The sequence below is a fragment of the Pinus tabuliformis genome, chromosome 5_1 (genome assembly GCF_031772625.1).
Source record: "Pinus tabuliformis cultivar Carrire ecotype Pingquan chromosome 5_1, CPIR1, whole genome shotgun sequence".
NCBI classification, from domain to species: domain Eukaryota; kingdom Viridiplantae; phylum Streptophyta; class Pinopsida; order Pinales; family Pinaceae; genus Pinus; species Pinus tabuliformis.
This window is the reverse complement of record NC_142305.1, coordinates 186,176,974-186,204,030: the sequence shown is the minus strand read 5'-3', so window position 1 is coordinate 186,204,030 and position 27,057 is coordinate 186,176,974. Positions and strand designations below refer to the sequence as shown.

Genomic DNA, 27,057 nt, shown 5'->3' with positions numbered 1-27,057 from the left:
AACAATTCAAAAGCTACATGGAAACCCAAAGATTATTGTAAGTGACAGAGATCCCATTTTCACTGGAAATTTTTGGACAGAATTATTTTCTTGTCTTGGTACTCAGTTAGCTCATAGCTCATCTTATCATCCTCAATCTGATGGGCAAACTGAGATAGTAAACAAATGTTTGGAAGGATATCTTCGTTGCTTTGTATCTGATAAACAGACACAATGGGTCAAATGGTTGCCTCTGGCTGAATGGTGGTATAACACTTCCTTTCATACAGCAACAAAAATGACCCCATTTATGGCACTTTATGGGTATCAACCACCATCCATCACATCATATTTAAGAGAAAATTCTAAGGTTCAGGCAGTGGAACATCACATCGAACATCAACAACAAGTCCTCCAACTCTTAAAGGATAACCTTGTGTTGGCACAGAATAGAATGAAACAACAGGCAGATCAACATCGCAGTGAAAGAAGTTTTGATGTAGGTGATTGGGTATTCCTACGGCTACAACCATATAAGCAAATGTCCCTCAAGCAAGCTAAGAAGGATAATAAATTATCACCAAAGTATTATGGTCCGTACAAGGTGTTGCAAAAGATTGGTACTATGGCATACAAATTGGAGCTTCCTGCAGCTTCTCGATTGCACCCAGTTTTCCATGTTTCATGCTTAAAGAAGGTTATAGGCGACAAGCTCCCAGTTCAAACAATATTGCCAGAACTTGACGAAGAAGGAAAAATTATATTGGAACCGGAAGCAGTTATAGAAACAAGAACTCGACAGCTACGAAATCGATCAATTTCAGAGTACCTTATCAAGTGGAAGAACTTATCCGCTGAAGATTCCACATGGGAGGATGAGAATTTTATGCAGAAGTATCCTGAACTACTCAAGCGTTGAGGACAACACTTTTTTGAAGGAGAGGGGCATGTTGGGTCCCTATAATACTAGTGATTACCCCATTACTATTGTAGTTATACCCCTTATTTATATTGATGTACCCATGTAGTGCCCATATTGTTACTATTGTGCCACATAGAAGCCCACTATTGTTATTGTTGTGCCCTACAATATTATTGTTATGTAGGCTTTGATTGTATTGGGACCACTTAGACTCCTATATATAGAAAGGAGGTATTTTCATTTGTATCATCCAAGAATTGTTCATTTATGTAATGTAAAGGAGGTTGCCCCCTCGAAGAGGCTGAATTCTAAGTCGTGGATCTCTCTTTTCTATCTTTTTGTGAGCTGGTTTCATAACAGACCCACTGCTACTACTTTCGTCAAGCTTACACTTGACTAGATATCTCCTCAGCTCTGGACAAACTATCCTAGTCTGGCAAAGCTGCCTTGCCCAAGATGCTTTGGACAAAGACTTGCCACTCTTTTGAGACTGCGTTTAGGGTCAGTCTCACCATATCGAAACCTTGAGGTGTAGACCCCACTGCTGCTAACTCGTCTCGGGTCTCCTGAAGCTTCGTGATGAACGAATCTATTCACTCCCCCTTCTGTATCTGTGCAGATCTCAGTTTCTGCTCTAAGTACATCTACCGTTGCTTGGAAGATCCTTGATACAACGTTGCCAAGGCATCCCACATCTCCTTAGCAGTCCCTCTGCTAGCGACGTGACAAACCATATGATCCTTTACTCCATCAAGGATCATCTTCTTGGCCTTCCCCATTTTTGCCTGGTACTTCTTCAGCGGATCTGCATCTGAAGGCACAACCACCATGTTGTTGACATAGGTCTTGAGAGAATGCTCATCTAGAAGGAACAACATTCTTGCTTTTTGTTGTAGCGGCTACAACCACCCACCAAAATTTTTCCTTAGCTTCGTTTTGGAGCCTCCCTACCAACCTTTCACACTGGCATGTCTTCCCTTGTCAAGTACACAAGCTTTATTGATTTTCTTGCAGAATGACACTCTGTCCATCAAAGCTTGTTGCATCCCCCTCACAGGCTGTTTCATTGGACTTGGTCCAGCTGCAGACTGAGCAACTCCCTCAAGAAATTGCGCAATTTTGGAGGGCAACCAACGTTTCGTCTAGAAATTGCGCAATCTTGTCTGGCAGCCTACTGGGCTCCAGAATTGCGCAAATCTGCCTGTCATTGTTCACTAAGAAAATTGTGCAATTCCTCCCAGTAGGGCTGCTCAACCCAGAAATTGCGCAATTTTGGGTAGCAGTCAATTGCTCACCCTAGAAATTGCGCAAACCTTCTGGGCAGCCAGCCCAGCTCCCTCCTAGAAATGCGCATTTTTTCCCCTCAGTTGAGCAGACCGATGCATGTGCCTTCAGGTTGATCGGTTCCCTCTAGGACCGAGCAAAACTGATTTGCATGCATGGACTGCTTCTCCCAAGGCAACATGCAAAGGCATCCCTTGATTCAGGGGTCTATTTTTAGCAGCTGGAGGTTACATGCAAGGATCATTTCAGAAACCTCCCGCCAAGTGTCGCTTTTCCTAGTTTAGATGTGTGGCATGCGCGTCACAACATCGATTTTATCGAAACTCATCAACCGAACGCTGCAGAGCTCATTCCTCACGTTGACCTTGCAGCTCTGACATCCCACGTTGCATATAGGAGTTGTTGGCACATTCAGCTCAGTGGTTTTGGGGTAAGCCCGCTTTTCATGTTTTGCGTTGCTTTTCTGTCGCTTTTTGTGTATCGCTTTGTGTGAGTGTTGTCTACTTGATTTCAGTGATCGTTTGCTGTCATTTGCATGTATGTTAGCTTGTATAAGCACCGTTTCAGTTTTCGTTTGCATCTCACTATTGTCGCATGCATGACACTATTTTGCACAGACGATCGCCGTTGCGGCGACTCGCTTCACACACATGCATGCTTTCCCGTTTTCTAAATCCTACACTTGCTTTTTGCATGAATGATCATTCACTCTTGTTTGCACTCATCTCACCATGCATTCAGACTTCTCATGTTTTTAGTCGCCCAGACGGGTCGGACTGGGTTGCCTTGGCCCGGACCATGCCTTGCCCGGCTAGCACTGCGCATTTTTGGAAGTGAAGGCTCTCCCTTCACTCCAGAAATCGCGCAAGCCTGGCCAAGCACTAACCTCCAAACTTGCATTGTGCAATTCTTGGAGGCAGTGTCTTGCTGATCCCAGAAACTGTGCATGCAGTTTGCTGGTTGCATGTCACTGCTGACTGAAATTGCGCATTTTCAGTCCTCAACAGGCCAGGCTGGACTGTGCATTGCGCAGTTCCAGCAATCAGTCAGCCTCTTAACAGCCTGGACTGCGCTTTGCACAGTTTTGGTAGCCAGTCTCCCGACCTCGTGACGAAAATTGCGCAACTTTCACGTTCAATCACACAGGTATGTTGCAAGTCAGTCCTCAAGTTTGTTTTGGTTTTGACTGATATATTGCTTGCCATGAGTGTTGCTATGTCTCCAGGCATCACAGGTGTTTATTTGTCTCTCAGCACCACAAGTACAATGACTTCAGGAGAGCAGAGTCAAAGACACTGTTAAGAGCGCAATTGGGGATGTAGTCGATCAAGTGTCTATGAACTTGCCTATCCACGAAGACCTCAAGTTGTTCATGGACAAGAATATCGAGATCAATGGCAACGACATCACAGTGCGTAGCACCATCAGCAGCAGCAGAAGGCAACACACCTGCGCGCGACGAATGTAAGAGGAAGGTTGTTGACAACATAGAGGCAGAGCAAAGCTGCAAGTTCAAAGCAGATCCACTCATGATGAGAGCTTCTTTGGAGATGGAGGCTATGAGGTGATGGTGCAACATGAACGCCGCGCGAAGGCAAAGAACGGAACAGAGAAGGAGTTGCATGTGCTGAAGCAACAACTCAAGGAAGAACAAGAGCAACATAGATGAGAGAATGATTTGCAATAGGAATAGGTACAACAGGGTCGCAACATGCACAGACGGATGAAATTGCGCCCGTACAAGTTATGGATCCATCCCAGTCGCTGGCATGAAGTAGACAAGGTGAACAATGTTGTTGATTGCATGTAAGGGAATTCAACAACATGCATGTAATTGTGCGCATGCATGTGATCCCACCAATTTGGCACACTCATGTAGGCGAAGACAAGAAGCAAGTCCAACTGGAGCTGAACATGTATTTTGACAAGTTGATAGATCAACGCAGACACTATGCATCAACATGTTGCCGGTCTAGTCGCACCTACGATGACCATGTGCATGCTATCAGATGAGTTGGACGGAGGAGCCATATCAATGTACCCGGATGCAACAGAGGCAATAGTTTGCTTCAACAAGATGTCACCATTGAGCGCACAAACACCATGACGGACGACCAAGCTTGGCATTAGTTCACCATCGTCCATCACAAGGATGTCAAAGAGTTGGTCTCACCACAACGGTCTGAGTGTTAGTGATGTCTTGCATGACTTGCTCAAGCCATTTTGTTTGTTGATTTGGGGTAGCATCGGATGTGCTCTAGCCATGAAAATTGGTGGAGAGGCTAAAGCACATGAGATTTCCAAGACCTAGAAATGGTTTGGGGCCTGGGCAGATTCTAATCGGTTTGGGGTATATTAAAATAATTAATATTTTTAATGGAGTTCCTAAGTCTAAACTTAGGAAAAATAAAATATTAATGGGTATTAATATAAAACTGGGTTAGAAGGGTCCAAAGTCCATGGATCAAGCCAAATCTAATCTTAGTTGTTGATTAGAGATTTAATCTCGGTCGTTGATGGACCAACGAAAAAAGTATAAGAGGAGGCTTGAGGGTTAGTTGGAGAACACACCTAGAGAGATCAAGAACTCAATTTTCTGGGGCAGGGTTTGTTGAGGAAATTGAGCGAGTAATCAGAGTTGCGGCTGAGGGGTAGTGAATACATAACAGAGAGGCAGAGTTAGTACTACTAGGATCAGTGCAGAAGCTGGGAGAGGTTGACGTAGAGCCAGCCGAGGCCACGCAGAGGCAACTAGGACCTGCGCAGAGCTAGAGAGGGCCAACTTGTGAGACGCAGAGGCTCCAGAGGCTGATGCAGAGGCTCCAGAGGCTGACGCTAGGCTAGAGAGACTGACGTTGGGCTAGAGAGGCTGACGTAGGGCCTAGAGGCAGTGTTGGGAGATTTTTTCGTGGGACAGACTGGAGCTGGAGAGCTGGATAGGGTGACACAGTCCCTATCAGAGTGACACAGAGCAACAAAAGCTGCATTGTTGTTGTGGGATTGTTCATCCGCTGATTTAGCCGGAATATTTGTCTCTGACTGAGAGGTACTATTGCTGAGGGCATTCTCTGTTGGGTGAGCCATTTCTGGCACCTAGGTTGTATTCTAAAACTGCATAATAATAAAATCCTCTCAATAGCTGCACCAGTTTTCCGGCATTGGGTTTTTTCGGGGACATTAGTCCATAAACAATGTTGTCACTTGTGTGCTTGTTTACTTTCAGTTGATGATCTGTATGTGTTGATACTGTACTTGTATTTATTTTCAGTGTTTACATGGTAAATAACTTGTTAATTAATTGAACAAGTAGGAAGAAATAAATCAGATAGTACAGGAAGAATTTACAACGGGTTAAACTTAGAAATTCCAACATGGTATCGGAGCGTGGTTGCAGATCATAGGATAACTGAAGGCATCAGCCAAGCAGAGCAGTAGCAGTAGAAACAATTGTCCTGAGTGACAGAAGTTGTTCTTAGCAGAAAGCAACAAGGAAGGGGTGACGAAGAGGGCCTACGTCATCAGTTCGAGCCAGGAGGAGGATCAACGTTGAGGCAGAGAGTAGCAAACCTGACCTACGCAGTGCCCGGTCATCTTTCTCAGTCAGGAAGGATCGACGCTGTGGCTAGGAGGTGCAGATTTTGCCAGTGCCGGGATTGCGTAGAGCCTAGAGGCTCAAACCTTCAGATTGATGAGGCATATGAGGCTGTGGGTAAGTTGCAGGGCGAAGCTGGTGGGACACTGTGGTCAGAACAATACCTAACAGGGCAATACCAAGGAGGAGGGAGTTGCTTCGGAGAATTTCTAGCCAAAGAAATTTGGATTAGTGGTGCAGTTGCACAAACGATCGGAGTGGGGCATCTCGACATTGGTAGAGGGGTTTCCAGGAGGGAAATCGAGGCTTAGAGGGAGTCAAACCGAGAACTTCCAGACGGGAAGTTGAGACTCGAAAGAGTTGAAAGAGGAGCAGTGAAATGGCAGTGAATGGGCTGAGAGATCAGGATAGACTAGACGGAGCTTCCAACTTCGTAGTCTGGAAGGCCAGGATATTATCCGTTCTACACAGATATCTCATCAAGCACTTCACCTTGAAAACGATAGCGATCGCAGTTGACCCGGTTGAAAATGAGAAGTACGAAGAAGCAATGGCCAGGGCTAAGTGCATCATCCTTGACGTGGTCAAGGATCATGTGGTACCACATATTGTCGAGAAGGGTACGGCAAATGAGATTGGAATGCCCTGAAGAAGTTGTATCAGCATACTTTCGTGCAGAGGAAGATGCTTCTGTAAAATCAGCTGCAGTCATACCAGATGCAGAGGGGAGAGCAGATAGATATCTTCCTTGGGCGATTGACAGGGTTCTAGGACCAACTGACTTCCATAGGGGCCACGCCGGATGAGGAGATGTTGGTGAGGACCGCACTGAACACAGTCTCAGAGGACTGGGAGGTATTTGTTCAGAGCTTACTGGCAGGTCGAACCTTTCGGATTGGGAGGAACTGTGGGCGGCTCTTCATTAAGAAGAGATCAGACCGCTGACCAAGGCAGGGAGTAGTGGTAACGGGGTCAGAATCAAGGAGGAGGATGCTGTTCTAAAGCAGGAGAAATGGAAGAAGAAGGACCTCTCCAAGGTCAAGTGCTTCCATTGTGGGGAATTGGGTCACTATGCGAACTAGTGTCCAAGGAAGAAGAGCAAGGTAGAGGCTTCTAAGACCAAGGCAGCGTCAGCGAGGGCAGAGAAAGAAGTGAAGACAGACGACGACTGTGCCATGAGTTCTCATGTGCCTCTTGAGAGAAAGTGGGGAGACATCGAGCTGTAGTCAGATATACTATAGACGATGAGGGGCAGGATCCTTGAGGTACCCAACCTCTTGGATTATACCTTGTTATGGGAGCCCCGAAGAGAAGTAGCCGGACTGGTGGGTGTCAGTAGAGACAGATGTGGATGGAGTGACAGAGGGTGTTAAGTACAGGAGTCCGAGACAGCATGAGGCAACAGTGCAAGATACATGGAGTTGTTGCAGCAGCGCAAAGGTTAGTAGAGGGAGCACTTTTTAGCGGCAGAGAGAGATTCAACATCGGGAGTGTTTCTAGCCTGACAGAGATGTCAGAGTTGGGAGGATCAGTTATTTACTTCTCAGTAATTGAGTTGCAGTGCAGCAGTTAGCAGTGGCAATGCTATGGGTAGCACGATGCAGCATGATGAGAGGGGATGCAGTGTAGATGCAACAGCGGTAGTGGCAGGGCCATGGGTAGCAGCACGGATGCAGAGGGAGCTGTCGTACAGATGCAGCAGTGGCAGGGTCATGGGCAGTAGTACATGATGCAGCAGTGGCAGGGTCATGGGCAGTAGTACATGATGCAGCAGTGCAGAGGATGTTGGGCAGGGAGGCTTAGCATCAACACAGGGACTGATGCTAGATGATCAGGGTGATACTCAGTGAGGAGTATTATTAGAGCACAGTCCTTGCTAAGAGGGAGTGTTGGTTTGGGGTAGCATCGGATGTGCTCTAGCCATGAAAATTGGTGGAGAGGCTAAAACACATGAGATCTCCATGGTTTGGGCAGGTTCTAACCGATTTGGGAGATATTAAAATAATTAATATTTTTAATGGAGTTCCTAAGTCTAAACTTCGGAAAAATAAAATATTAATGGGTATTTATATAAAACTGGGTTAGAAGGGTTCAAAAGTCATGGGATCAAGCCAAATCTAATCTTAGTCGTTGATTAGAGATTTAATCCCGACCATTAATGGACCAACGAGAAAAATATAAGAGGAGGCTTAAGGGTCAGTTGGAGAACACACAGAGAGATCAAGAACTCGATTTTCTGGGGCAGGGTTTGTTGAAGAAATTGAGTGAGTGATCAAAGTTGCAGCTGAGGGGCAGCGAATACATAGCAGAGAGGCAGAGTATTTACCAAGAGGATTAGTGCAGAAGCCGGGAGAGGTTGACGCGGAGCCATCTAGAGGCCACACAGAGGCAGCCAGAAGCTGCGTAGAGCCAGAGAGGGCTAGCGTGTGAGACGCAAAGGCTCCAAAGGTTGACACAGACCCCAGAGAGGCTGACGCTGGGTCAGAGAGACTAACATTGGGCCAGAGAGGTCGACGCAGGGCCCAGAGGCAGTACTCGGAGATTTTTCGTGGGACAAACTGGAGCTGGAGAGCTGGATAGGGTGATGCAGTCCCTATCAGAGTGACGCAGAGCAATAAGGGTTGCATTGTCGTTGTGGGATCGTTCATCTGGTGATTTAGCTGGAATATCTGTATCCGACTGAGAGGTACTACTGCCGAGGGCATTCTCTGTTGGGTGAGCCATTTCTGGCACCTAGGTTGTATTCCGAAATTGCATAATAATAAAACCTTTTGAATAGCTACATCGATTTTCCCGCATTAGGTTTTTTGGGGACATTAGTCCAAAAACAACGTTGTCACTTGTGTGCTTGTTTACTTTCAATTGATGATCTGTATGTGTTGATACTGTACTTGTATTTATTTTCAGTATTTACATGGTAAATAACTTGTCAAGTAATTGAACAAGTAGGAAGAAATAAATCAGATAGTACAGGAAGAATTTCTAACAGGTTAAACTTAGAAATTCCAACATTGTCTCACATGGGTACATGTGCATTGTAATGTAACGTCTTGTCAAGTGTAAGTTCAAGTGTCGATAGTTAGATGTAACAGTCATAGAGTAGATGAAGAGTCATGAGGGTAGATGAACTGTCACAAAGGGGAATGTTAAGGGCCACCCCACCCCTTGCTATAATTAGTCCCTCATAACTCATTGTAGAGGCTTTTGGTCAGCCAAGCTTCTGATAAGACTATCTTAGAGAGAGCTTGGACATATTGTAACGCGCCTTGGCTTCTCCACTGCGTAGAGGTAGTATATCTCTTTGGAGGAGCAAGCGGTTGTGGATGTAATGTTCCGCTATCGGGATTAGTGGCTGGATATGGATGTATTATATGACTGGAACTTTCACTTCTTAATATAACAGATCCAACACGTTTCATGCATATGTCATATTGTATTCTAGCTATCTTGTTTACTCTAAATGGTATATGTATCTGTTTGCTTACCCATTCATGTACATACTATTCTGTATAAGTATGTATGAATCTTACTGAAATGTGTTGATTGGTTTACCCAACACTTTGGATTGTTAGCTAACTTGCTTTCTAGTTTGTGATGCATATTTGCTCGTGTGTTCCCTTCCAAGCTGCGTACTATCACAGGTTTCCAAGGGGTGCACTCACCCAACTCTACGTGTGTTAGAACCAATCATGCATCTTCCTTGTCTTACTGCAGCTGTCACACCCTTGCTACCAACAGGGACATCTTACTTGCCTCTGTGCGAAATCACGGTCAAGGCATTACCGTACGACCCACTGTTGGGACTCCTACACCAAACGGTCTGAAGTCTAATTGGGACTTCTTACCGGGGAGATCCCCTGACATGTTGGTGGGTCCAACACCGTCAACATCTTCCAGATGACATAGTTGGATGCTCCATCCAACCAGTCCTAATCTCTCAACCCACTAGTTGCCATCTCTTCCAAATAGAAAGTCGAATGATCTCCTCCCTCCGTTGGCTTTTGGGCTAGCCTACACACTCCCTGGTGGAGTCAATAGATCTGCTGCCCCTTGTTGCTGCTCAACTTGTGAGAATTCAAATTCCTTAGCTAGAAATTCTTTGAGGAAGAAATGCCCTCAATCGTGCTTCTCCTCTCTCTTCTAACGATTTTTTGTCCAATAAACTACCTGCAGAAAAACTGTCTCACCAGCACTTCCTTACAATGAGGCTCAACGCTACTCCCTCTGCCACGTCAAGATTTCTATTTGGAAGCCCTTCCTCTCTGTCGACTCACTCAGAGAGAGACTTTCCTCGAAAATCCAACCCTCCTGACTTGGACTGTGCAATCCCTCTGGGGATTCGAATTGCTGCCTCATGCAGCTATTTCGATCTCCTTTTCTGCTTAACGTTGGGTTCTCTTGCACTGTTCTTGTTGTCTCACCTACACTGCTTTGATACCATGTGAAAATTCCTAAAACCGGAATCCCTATTGCAGCAACTGATGATATTTCTCCTACTTATTAGATTTACATGAACAAGTTATTTGTAGTTTCCTACTGCAAACATTGAAATACATACACTACAACCTACACCATTAAAATAATATGCCGAAACAAGACAATAGAGAGGTACAACACAAATGACAGTTGTTTTTGGACAAACGTCCCCAGAAAAACCCAATGCGGGAAAACCGGTGCCGTAGATCTGAGGGTTTTTATTATTAAGTAGAAGTTATTTCTGAATACAACCTCTAGATGCCTTGCTAGCAATCCAGTGCAGAGAATATCACTCTACAAAAGAAATTAGTGAGATTACCTCACTCTACATTGCAAGTCTCGGCTGATTTGACAGCTGAACCAATGAGTTCCCCGGCTACTTCTGTGTTGCCCCTGCATGGGCTTGCGTCAGCCTCTAAGGCACTGCGTCACCTTTGCTGGGAATCAATTTGCTCTTAGGAGTTGATTCCAACCCTCCTGTCTAACTCTCTAGCAAATTTCATAACTCTGCGTGGAAGGCTTCTGCGCGGCTCTGTGTGGGTCCTACGTGAGCCCTTCTTGGCTTTGCGTTGTGAAAATTCCTCAATCAGAATCCCTACTACAACAACTGATAATGTTTATTCTATTTGTTAAATTAATCAACCAAATTATTTGCAGTTTCCTACGACAGATATCAAAACATATACATTGCATCCATCACTTAATTAAATATTATGCGGAAACAAGAGACTGAGCAAGAAAGAAAATAAATCACAATTGACACCACTATTTTTGGAAAAATGTCCTCGGAAAAACCTAGTGCGGGAAAACGGTGCAACAAATCTGAGGGTTTTATTATTATGTAGGAGAAAATCAGAGTACAATTCTCGGATGCTTAACTAGCAATCCGATACAGAGAGAAATTGGAAAAAATGAATGGTGAAATGATCTCACCCTGTCACTGGGAGAATTTGAGTCTGATCTACCCTCTGTGTAGCCTCTGCGCAAAACTGCGTCACTCCTACGCAGTTCCCATGTCACCCCTGCTGGGTATCATGCTGCTCCTCCTTTGGACCCTCTGCTGGTTGGAAAATCCGAATCTCTGCCCCCCGGTCTTACACCTCGGCTCTCGGCTACTGAAACTTGATTTCCTCAGCAGCGATTTGATCTCCCTCTGGCTTGCGCTGCCACTGCGTCATCTCTGCATAGGCCAGCGTCTACCTCTCTCTGGACGTCGTTATACCCTCTCCGCCTCGTACTCTCTGGCCCAGGAAATATTCCTTCTTCGGATACTCACTGCCCCTCTTTGTAAGAAATCTCCTCGATCATAATTTCCTCTTGAGAACTTCTCACTTTAGAAATTCGATCTCTTGATCTCTCGGTGTATCTTTCAAATGATCCTCAAGCTCCCTTAAATAGTCTTCTCGTTGACATTCAATGACCCAGATTAAAAGCTAAGATCATTTTAGCTTGATCCTCATATTCTTCTGGAAGTTATGCCCTGAATTAGATTAATACCCATTAATATTTTTAATTTCTTAAGTTTCGACTTAGGGTCCCATTAAAAAATATTAATTATTTTAATAAAATCGTTTATGGGTGGAATTTCCCAAAATGCTTTCTGGGTTCTTTGGAATACATGTGCCCAAGCCTCCCTGTGAAATTTTAGACCTAGAGAACATTTGATGCTACCCCAAATCAACATTCCCTCTTAGAGAGGAATGTGCTCTAGCAATATGCGCTGCTGCATACTGCTCTGACTCTAAAGCATCATCCTTTGCGCTGCTGATGTTTGACATGCTGTCCACCAACCACTGCATTGCTGCTGCAACTGTACTGTTGCTGACACTGCCACTGTCAACACTGCATCCATACTACAACTCCCTCTCAAGCGTTGCATCTATGTTGCTGCTAGCACTGCCACTACCAATTGCCACTGCACTGCAAACTGTTGTTGCTACTGTATCAGCAACACAAAAACATCCAAAATTACTGAACTAACTATGTTCAGTATGATACCACGTGAATGCTGGAGCCTGACTGTTGCTAGTCTCTGCACCGACCCTCTGAATCTACTGCGCTCTTGCTGACCTCTGCTCTATGCCATCTGCACTGTTGCCAACTCTGCTCTGTGCTGCTCAGACTCTAGCACTCCTAGCCACTGCAACTGTCTCTCTAAAACTCCTCAGCACCATCCGACACTAGTCCATCCTGCTACTATTGATCTAGGTTCTCGTAGCAAGGTATTGATCCAAGAGGTGGACTCCTCAAGGATCCTGCCCATCTATAACTCTTTCGAACTACCACTCCAAATCAGCCCACCTCCTTCGTGGAGGTACCTAAGTTGTCACGACGAACTCCTCCTCTTCGATCTTCGCGGGCGCAGCCTTCGGATCGTGTTTCTCATCCTTATCCTTCTTCTTGAGAGGACACTGTGTAGCGTAGTGACCCATCTCACCACACCTGAAACACCTGATCTTCGAGACGTCCTTCTTACGTCTTCGCTGCTCCTATTGTCCCTTCGATGCAAGGGCTGCATTATCCCCCTCCTCCTTGGGCTTCGACCCACTGCTGCTGCTTTCTTCAAGTTTGACCTTGACTAAGTCTCCTCTTGTTTTAGAGCTGCCCACATCTCATCCCAATTCGGCAACGCTGCTTTGCGCAGTATACTCTGGACAAAGACTTGCCACTCATCTGAGACAAAATTGAGGGCTAGTCTAACCAACTCTGAATCCTGAGGTGTATGCCCCGCAGCAGACAACTCATCATGGGTTTCCTTCAGCTTCGTGAGGAATGTATCCACACGCTCTCCCTTGGCATTTGAGCAGATCTTAGCTTCTGCTCCAAGTACATCTTCCGCTGCTCGAAAGATCCCCGATATAACGTGGCCAAGGCATCCCACATCTCCTTATTTGTCGTTTTGCTAGGAAGGTGGCACACCACGTGATCCTTGACTCCATCTAGGATCATCCTCTTGGCCTTCGCCATCTCAGCTTTGTACTTATTTAGCGGATTTGCATCCATAGGTTCAGCCACCACGTTGTCGACGTATGTCTTAAGGGCATGCTCATCTAGAAGGAAAGACATTTTAGCCTTCCAGATGACGTAGTTGGATGCTCCGTCCAATCTGTCCTGATCTCTCAAGCCATTGGTTGCATCTGCCAAAAATGTTGAAAATCCCCGCTCTGCTTCTTACTGCTATTGCTCAACCAATGAGAAAACAGACTTCTTCATGCTCTGAAAATTATCTTCATCACCTTTTTTGTCATGCGGACCTGGGGAGGATCCTCCTTTGTGCTCATCATGTAGATTCCCAAGGTCATCATGATGCTTAATGAAGGCTTCCTGTTGAATGTTCAGTGTGGAACATACATGAAAATGTCTAAGAAAGCCACCAAAGAATTTCTCAATAGACGAGATGCTCCTAGGTTTTTGATTATGCAACCATGAATTATGACCATAAAGAGATCTCATGAACAATAGTATAAGGACATCTGGTGGATTACTTGCATCTTTGAAGTATGTGCGATAAATCTTTCTACATGATCAATTACAGAGAGTGGATCGCCATCAAACATGGGCACCCCATGTACCATCCTCCCTGTGACATGATTAGGGTGCCCAGGGATACTAGTGGAGCCCAAAACGGGAAAATCATCAGAGAAAGACATCTTATTAGGATATACATGTAAATTATGTTGGAGTCACTAGGGTGAATTTAGAGATGCCTAAAGAAATGCTTTCTCCACCCTACAAGCATTGAAATTAAAGTTCAATGTAGAACAAGGGCTTCGTTCTTCCAATGCAGTCGCCAAGAATGATATATCAATGATGCCGTAAGAGAAATAAGACACATGTGTTGTGTTCCCGTCAATGTGCCAAAAATGTTACCGCTCAATCTACCAGGGGTCCTAGGAGGGGTTCCAAAGGGACTACTACTAGACCAAGTGACAACAATGGGACAAGGACCCACTGTCACCTCAGTCAATGTTCCCTGCTCTTTACAAATTTTCACCAAAGGGATGAGTCCCGGTATGGAGGAAATCACGTGAATAATAGCATCAATGGCAAGGTATAAAATGATTTCCTAGGCCAATTCAAAGGAGAGGCTCAATTAATGGTTCAAATTCTTGAAGAAAAACTGAAAGGCTCCCCAAGAAAGACCTATGAAGGATGACCTTGAGCTTAGGAATATTGAAAAATGATGAATGCCTAAAGATCAAAACTTCCAAAATCCCTCACTTGTGATTGATGTGTTTATACTAGGGTTCTAAGTGAGGCAAGGATGGCTCATTCAATGGAATGATTCAATTAAAGTGTGAGCTTTGGGAGAAGCTAGGGTGACTTTCCACGAAAAGCCCCTTGAGAGAAATACTAAAAGAGACCAAGGGTTGAGAGATATACCGTGGTAAAGGCCCATCCATTGGTCACCTATAGTTAAGAGAAAAGTTTTGAATGATGAACTACAAAGTGCAAATCTTCAAGAAATCCCCAAGTCAAAGTAGCTTCAAGGGTTCCCTGTTGGTGTGATAGCTAGGGCATCAATTTATTTGAAATTCCACTGTCAAAATTTGTTCAAAATTGGAGGATGCCTAGAGGAGACACAAATGAAGAAATTTGTCTGGACAAAATCCTAAAATTCTTCCCTAAAATTTTGCACCAATCGCTAGAAAATCTCCTTATGCTTGGGGAATGGAGAAAAGAGGAAGAAAGGAGGTGAAAGAATGAAATTTTGTTAATTTGATATGATCACCAAGGATCTAGGACCAGTGCTTGGCTATTGGGAAGATTGGAGTCAAAATGATCAAGATTTAGGAGCTTCGCTCTTCAAGGAGGCATAAAGAAGCAACTATGCTCTTTGTGGATGCAACTTCACAACAATTTTAGACTTTTATACTTCGATATGCAAGATTTGATGGAGTTTTAGGGAAAAAAGGTGCACAACCTACCCCTAGGAAATGAAACATTTCGAAATTCGCATGAAAATAACACTTACATGACAAAAGGAGTATATCCATCCATAAACTTGCCAAATAGAAGCTCCAAGAGAGAGCGAAAATATTCTACACATCAAAACGCATTTAATCATCCAAATCATTCCACAAATTGCAGGTCTGAAATCTTTAGAAAGATATATTCCAAATCCAAGTGATGATAAGAGATCAAATGATCTTATATTTATATGATCCTCCAAGGGATTTGAATGGCCTAATTATGGCTAATAATGCCCCTACAATAAAAATAATGTGCAAAATAACATCCTTTCGGTGACAAACCCATCGAATAGCTCCACAATAATAATAATTAGCCTCGCAAGAGGGCCGAAATGATAGATAAGTATTTGATGGAGTTTCAGGGTAAAAAGGTGCACAACCTACTCCTAGGAAAATTCATTCTTCTTTGCCAAGATGAACAACATATGAAAGAAGCCAAGATTACAAGTGTGTCATAAATTCGAATTAGGTTTTAGGGCACAAGTAAGGTCATGACATAACATTCTATACATTAGACATGAAACATTATGAAATTCGCATGAAAATAACACTTACATGACAAAAGGAGTATATCCATCCATAAACTTGCCAAATAGAAGCTCCAAGAGAGCGAAAATATTCCACACATCAAAATCATCCAAATCATCCAAATCATTCCACAAATTGCAGGTCTGAAATCTTTAGAAAGATATATCCCAAATCTAAGTAATGATGAGAGATCAAATGAACCTCTTTTATATTTATATGATCCTCCAAGGGATTTGAATGGCCTAATTATGGCTAATAATGCCCCTACAATAAAAATAATGTGCACAATATCATCTTTTCCCCTACAATAAAAATAATGTGCACAATAACATCTTTTCGGTGACAAACCAACCGAATAGCTCCACAATAATTTTTCGGCCTCTCAAGAGGGCCGAAATGATACATAAGTAGTTAAGAGGGTCGTTGGAGGGCCAAATGAAGTCCAACTTGTGCCAAAATGAATAGAAGGGCTCCAAAAATAGTGATGAAGGGGATAACCCCTTGATCTCCAAGCAAATGACTTGTGGTGCCTCTAAGTGGCTGTGGGGGCATAAAATCATCCTCATGGGTCTCCAACTGAATCAAACAAGCATGTATCCCATCTGCAAGGGCTGGAACAATGATGAAATGCCTCCCTCTGTCTCCCATGGTAAGACACAACCCCATTTGGCCCCGAATCAACTGCCAAGTGTGTGGTGCAAGAGTGTAGCCAGTTAGGCAAGGTGGTCCAGGTGCATCATCATCATCAAATAAGTGGGACAAGAGTGAGCAATGAATGGTGTTGAAGGATCCCATGGCATGGCTATCCGCTCTCTACTATAGTGGAGGCCCATGGCTCTCAATGCGCACCCTATAAATGCCAATATGACACTTTAGAGGGCTTGGACCCCGTATAGGGAGACCAAACCCCAAGATGAAGATCCACCTACAATCCTACATAAGAACCAATGTGTCTCCTCACTTTCCATTACAACAAATCATTAGTGAAATTGAGAAAATGAGCTTACAAGTCATGGAACCAAGTGGGAATTTCATAGTGGCGTGGCCTTCCATAATGGGCTTTAAAGTGTAAAGGTTTCTCCAATTTCAAGAAGGGGGTTAATCAAGGACCCTATTAAGTGGTTTCAAACTTTAAGGGAGTGACAGGTCCATGGTACATCCGTCATATGGTAGGTGTCATGTGATTTAATGATGGAACAAAGTGGGGCATCAAGGGAAGGCTTCAAGGCACATGCCATGGTACAAAGGTAGTTATGATGAGGGAGGCCCACCCTTGGGTGTATAGATGTAGGAGGGAGAAATCATCCATGGTTCATCTGTGATATGGTAGGTGTCTTGTGATTTAATGATGGAACAAAGTGGGGCATCAAGGGAAGGCTTCAAGGCGCATGCCATGGTACAGAGGTAGTTATGATGAGGGAGGCCCACCCTTGGGTGTATAGATATAGGAGGGATATATCGTGGTACATGAGTTACTTTGGCCTTTGTTTTTCCACCCTTCTTCATATGCCTTTTATTGATTTTCCTTTTATGATTGCTCGGGGCTCCATGGGATAAGAGCATGATGCAAATGATATAACAGTGAATACCCTCTTTAGGGTTGGGCAATTCATTGCCCACCAGGGGTTGGGACAATCATGGGTTCCTTAGTGATGAAGGGGGGCAATATAGGGGCCCTAGGAACCAGGGTGATGGCCATGATGATAGGGGTAGAGCTCGTGTTGGCTTTTGCCCATGTGCTAAATTTGTATTTCTTGACCATCTTTTGCATTTTATGGTACATTATTTGTTGAGAGTGGCCAAATTATGCTTTGTACTTTCTTTTTTAGTTGCATCAACTTCTGGGGCATAGCTCCAGGCCCAACCCAAAATGTGGACAAGGGGAGGGGGAGGCTAACTCCTTGTGGACCCGATGGACAATTGTGGACCCGGATACGAAATATGTGAAAAGGGGTTATAATGAGCGGAGGGGAGTGATGTATGTGATGTCAGGAAGTGGGACCACACAACCAAAATTGGGGTTTCCCATGTAGTGCCATTCCTAAAGCTAGTAGCCAATAGAGGAGATCCCACACGACTAGGATACAAGGTTAACCACCAAGTTGAACACAGGGACAAGAGTACAAACCAAACCCATTTTTTCCGCCGAATCCCCCCACTAATCCATGCACAGAAGTATCCATGACAAGTAAGCAGAAATACCCAACTACATAATGAGAGCCATACCTTCGGGGTTGGAAGGCCCACCTTTAAACATATCATCATGACAGATGGGCGAGGGTGCTTAATGGCTAGATCTGGTGGCAGAGATGGTGGCACATCAAGCTATCTGGTGGTTGCAAGGGGTTGCTCGTTGCTGTGCTAAAGACAATCTAGGAGAAAAAATTCTCCTATGGGTGTCACCCATAGGTGGTGGGTAACACACCCTATTACTGCATTAACACCTAACTTTCTATTAAACATTAGCCATGATTAACCCCTAAGACTTACCGGAACCCCTAATTTACTAATATCTGACCAGTATACCACTAACCAGAAACCCATATCACTATTAATTTGTAAAACCAACAACCCTTATAACCCATCTAACTTTATCTCCTTAACCCCTCTAACCCCATTGACCTTATCCTTCAAGCCTTTATGACTGCATTATCCTTATCTCTAACCTCGTATTTGATTTTATTTTTTTATAAATTTAATGACCCTTAGGCTAACCCAATAATTTAATTTAAAAAAATTGCAAGTAAATTTCAATGCTAAATTTATGTTATAATGATAACTGACACCATAATTGATGGAAGTGAACTAATGATTAAGAAAAAAGCTGATACAAAAAGGTCACTTCAAAAAAAGAGATTCTTTGCCTCTGTTTGGAAACAACCTAGAATAGTATCACAATTGTTGGCGGGGGCTATTGAGAAAATGAGAAAATGTTTCACCGCTGAATTTAAGGATAATTTCTTTGCCTCTGTTTGGAAACAACCTAGAATAGTATCACAATTGTTGGTGGGGGCTATTGAGAAAATGAGAAAATGTTTAACCGCTGAATTTAAGGATCATTCATGGGAATTTCTTGCACCAAATGGCAACAATTATTCAAAGGTAACATGGTTCAATTTTTTTATCCTTGGGATTGTTTATGTTTTTTTAGTATTTTGTTTTGTTTCTCTCTTTTTTTGAGTTGGATCCCAATTGATCCTCCATAATTTGTTGCAAATCTAGATTGCCAAAATAGCATAGTCCCCAAATTTTAAATAGGGGTTTCAGATAAAAGTATTTTCCATTTTACTCTACCAATTGTTTCCCATTTTTAAATGAGGGTTTCATTGTTTGACTTTCCTCTTTTCTTTATTTTCTCTTCAATGAGGTTAATGAAATTTTGAATCTTTGTATGTTGATGTGTGTAGGACATGGCAGGAGAAAAGAAGAAGGGTTGGCGTGGAAGTAAGGAAAAGTTGCAGGATTCATCCTCAGAGCAACAACAACCACAAAGTCAACAGCAGGTTTGATTTTGATTTTCCTTTTTGCTTGGTTTACTAGTGAATTACTCTGTTTGGACAAAAAGACTAAAAGGCCATAGTAAACAGCAATTACGCAAGCACAACCATTCATATGGTTTATTGGTTTGGGCATGCTTTGAGACTAGAAATTTGGTTATTGTGGTGTCATGTATCCCTACGTAATGCTAGACTACTACCTAAGGGAAAGCATAGACAATACAATTTAATTAAGAAACACAATACCTAAATTCTTCGAGCCAAACACGCTCAAAGCTTGATCAGACTACTTCCATAAATCCCTTCTTCATTTTATGCATTCACACATCTCGAAGGATGCCTCAACTCCCATGGGCATAAGTTGGTTTAGTTGGACATAGAAGGAGATCCTCTGTTATTTAGTTTGGTTTCATTGGTCTTCTCATGCCTTGATTTGTTTTGGAAGAGTTTCATGAGTAGCTGGACTTCTCGTGCCTTGATTTGATTCGTAAGAGTTTCTTGAGTATATTATGATAGTATGCTTGCATGTTAGAATGACCATGTGCCCCCACTTAATGCTAGACTACTACCTAAGAGAAAGAAAGTATAGATAATACAATTTAATTAAGAACACAATACCTAAATTCTTGTAGCCAAACACACTCAAAGCTTTATTAGACCACTTCCGTAAATCCTTCCTCATTTCATGCATTCGTACATCTCTAAAGATATATCAAATGACACCTCAATGGTTTGGACTCCCATGGGTATAAGTTGGTTTAGTTGGACATAGAAGGAGATCCTCTGTTATTTAGTTTGGTTTCATTGGTCTTCTCATGCTTTGATTTGTTTTGGAAGAGTTCATGAGTATATGGACTTCTCGTGCCTTGATTTGATTCGTAAGAGTTTCATGAGTAGATTATGATTGTATGCCTGCATGTTAGAATGGCCACCACGGTATGTAGTATTTTGGGACTTATCTCTCTTTGGTGCACTGAGTGTGGAACTCTGGCCCTTAGAAAGAAGGATCTCAACATGGGGGTGAATTAGAGTTTTGGCTCTTGAGTTCAATACTTGGACAAAAAGTGTTTCTTACAACTCAGGTTATCCTTGAATGGAATAGGCTATCGTGAAGCTATATCTCTGTTCTTTGGTTTTAGTTTAAACTTTAAAGGACTACAAATGACTAATTTTAATAATAAATATAGTTATGACGTTTGCAATTAACTATTATGGGAGTTGAGTGTTAGTATATAGGCAAATGTAACCTTTCAGTGAAACGTGATGGTGCCTTTGTCGTTATTGTGGTCATTTTGACAAGTTTGTAGTGAGAGTTGTACTTTGTCCCGTTAAAGGCCACTGCATAATGAGGACTTCAGCTAGTGTTTGGAATGGTGAGCGTGACCCACATCTCCTATGCTTTGCGTATATAGGTAATGGATCTCAGTAAATTCTCTACTTGTCATGATATTGTCTAATCAGCAGTCAATAAATCTATGTGGTTGGAACAGATACTTTTATTTTTGTCTACTTCCTTTCAATATAATATTGTGTAAACGTATTTCTTTCTCATATGCATATGGGTTTTAGTTTAAATAACCTGCCTCTTCTTCTTGCAAGAATATGGCTTATTACCTACATATGGTTTCGGAATGGTGAACATTACCTCCTCCATCTCCTATGCTTTATGCTTGGAGTCCAATTGGCAGTGGATGTCAGTTAAGTCTCTATTTTGTCATAATATTGTATAATTAGCAGCCTTGGGCCTGAAATAAATATGCTCGAGAGTTATCCACTATCGAAATAAATGAGAAATTCTTAAAATGGCACCAATTATTCTTTGTTTACTTCCTTTCAATATAATATTGTGCAAATATATTACGCCTCATATGCTTAGTGGTTTTAGTTTAATTAGTTTGTTCTCTAGTTTATGGATTTTATTCTGTTTGAAGAGAGTACCAGGTGTCTAACTATAAATATATGCAGGTTCTTAATGGAAAAAAAATCCATAGTCTTAGGTTAGTTGGCCTTGTTACCACCCAAATTAGTAGATCTCATGAAGGTCCTCATGAGATGCTAAGACAGTACCAAACAGACAAGTGCTAAGTGCCCCTGATCTTTAGGTCAACTCGTACAAAGTCAAGGGAGGATTCCCTGCACTAAATACCCTCCAACACAGGTTAGTAGACCGGTGCCTAACATTACCTCCTGGGTGATGGAGTCCAGGAGTTAACTTTTAGAATGTTGATTTGAAGATGAAAATTTAACTGTAGAAAACGTAGACCAGTACAAAAATAATACTCTAATTATGAAAAAGAAGCCTTGAAAATTTGAAATAACACAATAATTGAGTGTTGAGAGCCCTTACCAACATTGAGATGACATACCTTACTGTAGACCTTGGTATGGGCTGAAAATGAATAATTAGCTTCTTGTTAACTTGTTATGCATCTCCAGACTTGCAAAACTATGGAGAAATGTAGAAACCAGCAAGTTAAACCCCCTTTTGGGACCATCCACAAGGGTATAAATGATTTATTAAGTTGGGATTAAAGGGTGGAAGTGTTAGGACAATGAATAAGCAACAATATGAGTAGATCAACATTTATAATGAATGAATACTACAATTTGAACAATTTTAATGAGAGGGTCAAATCCCCAAGGGTTCAAGACCCATATTTTTATTTATGCTGGGAGAATTAATTTGATTATTCACTTGAATTAATGATACTTTATTGCTCAGAAATGAAACTTATGACAAAGGTTTTCAAATATTTACCTTTTAGGTTCAAACTCTTAAAGAAGGGTTTCATTTCTACCCAAATCCACCGTTGTAAATGATATTGCAGACCTATAAAACCCTTGGACAGCCACTTGAATTTTCTTTCGACCAGCTATTCCTACAGAGGACAATCAAGTTATACCTTTCTTGGGTCAAACGAGTAATATTCAAGTGTAACTCAAGTTGTAAAACTTGTTGAAAAATCAAAATTAAGCTCAATTTAGTGAAATATTTTTTATATTTTATATTTAATGAATTTTTACATTTCTATTTATAAAAATGAAATTTGAAAAGGGTTTACCTTAAATAGATAAATAGAAATAATCTAGCAAAATAATCTTTCTCTTCAATATGATTTTTAATGATTTATCTCACCTTGACAATAGAGAAACCACGAAAATTTAAGATTTTGCACATAACACCAACAACACCAAGGAACTTTAAATTAGTGCTTTAATTAGATTTTGCACATAACACCAACAACACCAAGGAACTTTAAATTTGTGCTTTAATTATTCCTTAAGCAATTGCTTTAATGTGAAAAATGAGGAAGTGAAACAAATCAAAGGGTACATTAAAAATTATTAAGGAACTTTAAATTTGTGCTTTAATTATTCCTTAAGCAATTGCTTTAATGTGAAAAATGAGGAAGTGAAACAAATCAAAGGGTACATTAAAAATTATTAATGTGAAAGCACAAATACACCTTTAATTTATTTCATTTTCAATTTTTAGATTTTTAGATTATTTTTTTTGTTTTTGAAATGAAAATAAAAAATAAAAAATCAAAACCATAAATTAAAATAAAAAATGAAAAAGTAAAACACAAATAAAAATGTAAAATAAACGTAAAATCAAATCAAAATAAATAAATAAATAAATCAAATCAAAATAAATAAATAAATAAATTTAAAAGAACAATATATATTCTATTCATTATTTTTTATTCATTCTCGTCTGAACCTTCTTCAAACCTTCTTCAATGCAACAAATAAATAAATTTAAAAGAACAATATATATTCTATTCAATATTTTTTATTCATTCTCGTCTTGAACCTTCTTCAATGCAACAAAATGAAAAGGAGTATTTCTATTCCCTCTCATCCATCTCTATGTATACTACATCGTGGTCCGATATGAATTAGTCTACGGGCAGCGAGTCGATTTTTTCATAACTCATAGAGCTAAATGAAATGACTCCAAAGTTCTTCTCCTTCTGTAGCAAGAAGTTATATATTGAACCATTGTGATCCAAAAGTGAAACCCTTTTTTTCCCTTTTGTTTTCTCTTTTCACATCTTAATTTCGAAAAGGGTTTACCTTATTTTGCTAGATGAATCATTAACAATCGCTGGATGTGAGGTGAGTTTACCTTAGCCTTGCAACTTACATCTTTTGGTGTCAGATTGTGATGACAACCCCTTCTAAATCAGCCTTATATTTTTGGACTAGGATGTGAGTTTGGAATCAAAGAGACTAGTTGCCCCCACTCTAGTCTAAGATGATGTATTGATGCCCAAATTCAACAAGAAGTGATTTCCTTTTGAAATACTTTTGGCCTGATCCAGTACTTTTGGCCTGTGGATCAACTATGGAATTACATCAAATACATCAAATTCAACAAGAACTGATTTCCTTTTGAAATGATTTTGGCCAATGGATCAACTATGGGATTAGAAGAGATCTCTCGAAGTAGAAACCCTCGATAAGGGTTAGTCCAACAATCATATTTGGATAACTTTAACCCAACAAAGAGAAAGTGAGGCCTAGCATCCTAACCAATGTTGTAGGAACTATCTCCCCCCTCGATCTGAACCTTAGAAAGACATGACAGTCTTGTAATTGCTTTCTTATTGAATATTTTTGATTTTATCTCTAATGTATGGAATAAATTGATGATCTATGTAGGAACTATCTCCCCCCTCTTTCTGAACCCTAGAAAGACATGACAGTCTTGTAAGCACTTTCTTATTGAAATTTTTTGATTTTATCTCTAATGTATGGAATAAATTGATGATCTAGGTTAATATATTGTTCAATAATTTTGTTGAATATCAATATTATTGGAAACTAGGTCATATTGTTGCATGTATTACTCATTGTATGATATGTGAATGCCAATCTCCTAACGTGATCTCACGTTAGCTCTCCCTAGTGAATTTTGATTTCTCACAAAGTGAATTTTGATCCCTCACAAAGGTAATAGTTAGGTTTTTTATTCTAGGGAATCAAAATATCTTTATAGCTTTGCAAGTTTTAGTGTATATTAAGAATCCATAGACTCCATCAACTTGCCTATCTTAAGAATCCATACACTCCATCAACCCTAGGACTAGGCATTAGTCGGATCCTTTGATGAAAGTCATTTCTTATCCATAAAAATGATTTTTCTGTCTTTATCTATTTTGGCCTTGTTGCCCACCAAATGTGGGTACCCCTAGGAGAATTTTTCTTCCAATCATCTCCTTCTAGCCGACAGCGAACAAACAATCCCCTGACAACCACCTTCTAGCCAATATGATGTGCCATTTTATCTCCGCCACCTGTGTCAGCCATATGTTTCCTCGTTCATTTATCAAGATCACATGTTATTAAGAGCACATGTTAGAAGGTGGGAAATCTGATCCAAAGAGTATGTTATTCATTGTGCAATCATGTGCTTATGCTTGTTTTTCTTTTGGGCATTGGGTATGGATTATGGGGTGACTTGGAAGAAGGAAGGGTTTTGACCTTGGTTTTGTTCCCTCTCCTTAAATGGGGTGTTAATCTTCAATCTTAGTCCAGTGGGACCTCCCTTAATGGCCCATGGCTTTAGAAAAAGCACTACTTGGGACCTCCCCTAATGGGCCATGGCTTTAGAAAAAGCACTACTCAGGAAACCCTGATTGAGATAGTGTGGTCCTGTTTTCCCCATTCCATACTTATCACCTCTCTCCGAACATTACGAGTCCTATAGTCCACCTCCCATTGCTGGGTCCACTTGACTACGGCTCCAATGGGATTTAGCACACCCCCTCCCCTTTTCCGCATATCTGGGTTAGGCTTGGAAATGTTGCCCTGGGAGGTTGATGCAACTAAAATAAAAGTAAAACGTATATCATGGACACAAGCAAGAATCAAAAGAAAAAGAAAATTATAAAATGCAAAAGATGGCCGAGACATTTATATTAGCACGTGTGCAAAAGCCAAGCATGAACTCTACCCCTTATCATTATGGCCATCACCTGGTTCCCAGGGCCAATGTTGCCCCATGACATCATAAAATGCCCCATGACATCATAAAATGGTTCAAGGAACCCTTGCATGTCCCAATCTTTGTGGGTGATGAACTTCCCTACCACTAAGGGGCTAATCATTGCTACACATCTTTCACAGTATGCTCTCATTTCCTAGAGCTTCGAAATGTAATAAAAAGAAAAATCAAGAAAAGGCAAAAGGTAATAGAAAAATCAAGAAAAGGCAAAAGGTAATAATAGGAGTGGGAAAAAAAAGGTTGGGGTAACTCATGCATCCATGATTTCTCCTCACATTTGTAATACTCTCATTTCTTAGAGTTTCATACTCTCATTTCTTAGAGTTTCGAGAAGTAATAAAAAGAAAAATCAAGAAAAGGCAAAAGGTAAGAGGAGGAGTGGAAAAACAAAGGCCGGGGTAACTCATGCATCCATGATTTTTCCCTCCTTACATTTACCCCATGCATCCATGATTTCTCCCTCCTTACATCTGTATGCCCCAATTGTGGATTTCCTCATTATTGCTACCAAATCCACCCCTTTGACCATGAGCTATTTATAGTGTGGCAAAGCAACGATCATGAACAATTAATTGTAAAATGCCCAAAACTTTAGTAAAATGCCCAAAACTTTAGCATACAAGATAATCTGGCAAAATAATGTTGGAAAATAATGTTTCTCCAACCGTCAATATGATTTTTTTGTGGATTTCATCATTATTGCTACCAAATCCACCCCTTTGACCATGAGTAATTTATAGTGTCGCAAAGCGACAATCATGGAACAATTAATTGTAAAATGCCCAAAACTTTAGAATACAAGATAATCTAGCAAAATAATCTTTCTCTTCAATATGATTTTTAATGATTTATCTCACCTTGACAATAGAGAAACCACGAAAATTTAAGATTTTGCACATAACACCAACAACACCAAGGAACTTTAAATTAGTGCTTTAATTAGATTTTGCACATAACACCAACAACACCAAGGAACTTTAAATTTGTGCTTTAATTATTCCTTAAGCAATTGCTTTAATGTGAAAAATGAGGAAGTGAAACAAATCAAAGGGTACATTAAAAATTATTAAGGAACTTTAAATTTGTGCTTTAATTATTCCTTAAGCAATTGCTTTAATGTGAAAAATGAGGAAGTGAAACAAATCAAAGGGTACATTAAAAATTATTAATGTGAAAGCGCAAATACACCTTTAATTTATTACATTTTCAATTTTTAGATTTTTAGATTATTTTTTTTGTTTTTGAAATGAAAAAAAAAAAAAAAAAAATCAAAACCATAAATTAAAATAAAAAATGAAAAAGTAAAACACAAATAAAAATGTAAAATAAACGTAAAATCAAATCAAAATTACTAAATATTTTCATATGAATGTACCGTATGGTGATTACACCGGTGAGAATCAATGGTGATTACACCGGTGAGAAACGGATCGAAATTAAGATGTGAAAAGAGAAAACAGAAGGGAAAAAAAGGGTATCGAAATTAAGATGTGAAAAGAGAAAACAAAAGGGAAAAAAAGGGTTTCACTTTTGGATCACAATGGTTCAATATATAACTTCTTCCTATAGAAGGAGAAGAACTTTGGAGTCATTTCATTTAGCTCTATGAGTTATGAAAAAATCGACTCGTTCTTGCCCGTAGACTCATTCGTATCGGACCACGATGTAGTATACATAGAGATGGATGAGAGAGAATAGAAATACTCCTTTTCATTTTGTTGCATTGCAGAAGGTTCAAGACGAGAATGAATAAAAAATATATTGTGAACGTGTTGGATGTCCTATCATTGACA

General features: G+C 40.9%; 1 protein-coding gene across 1 annotated transcript in view; it reads left to right on the top strand.

Moving 5' to 3' along the window:
* Positions 1-27,057, top strand: part of LOC149164029 (DNA-directed RNA polymerase D subunit 2b-like) — a 310,324-nt gene that overhangs the window by 35,554 nt on the left and 247,713 nt on the right. The window contains exon 2 of the mRNA XM_089431932.1: positions 19,162-19,257. Coding sequence (XP_089288058.1) covers positions 19,165-19,257 — 93 coding nt within the window. The 5' untranslated portion in view covers positions 19,162-19,164. The remainder of the gene's footprint in view (positions 1-19,161; positions 19,258-27,057) is intronic.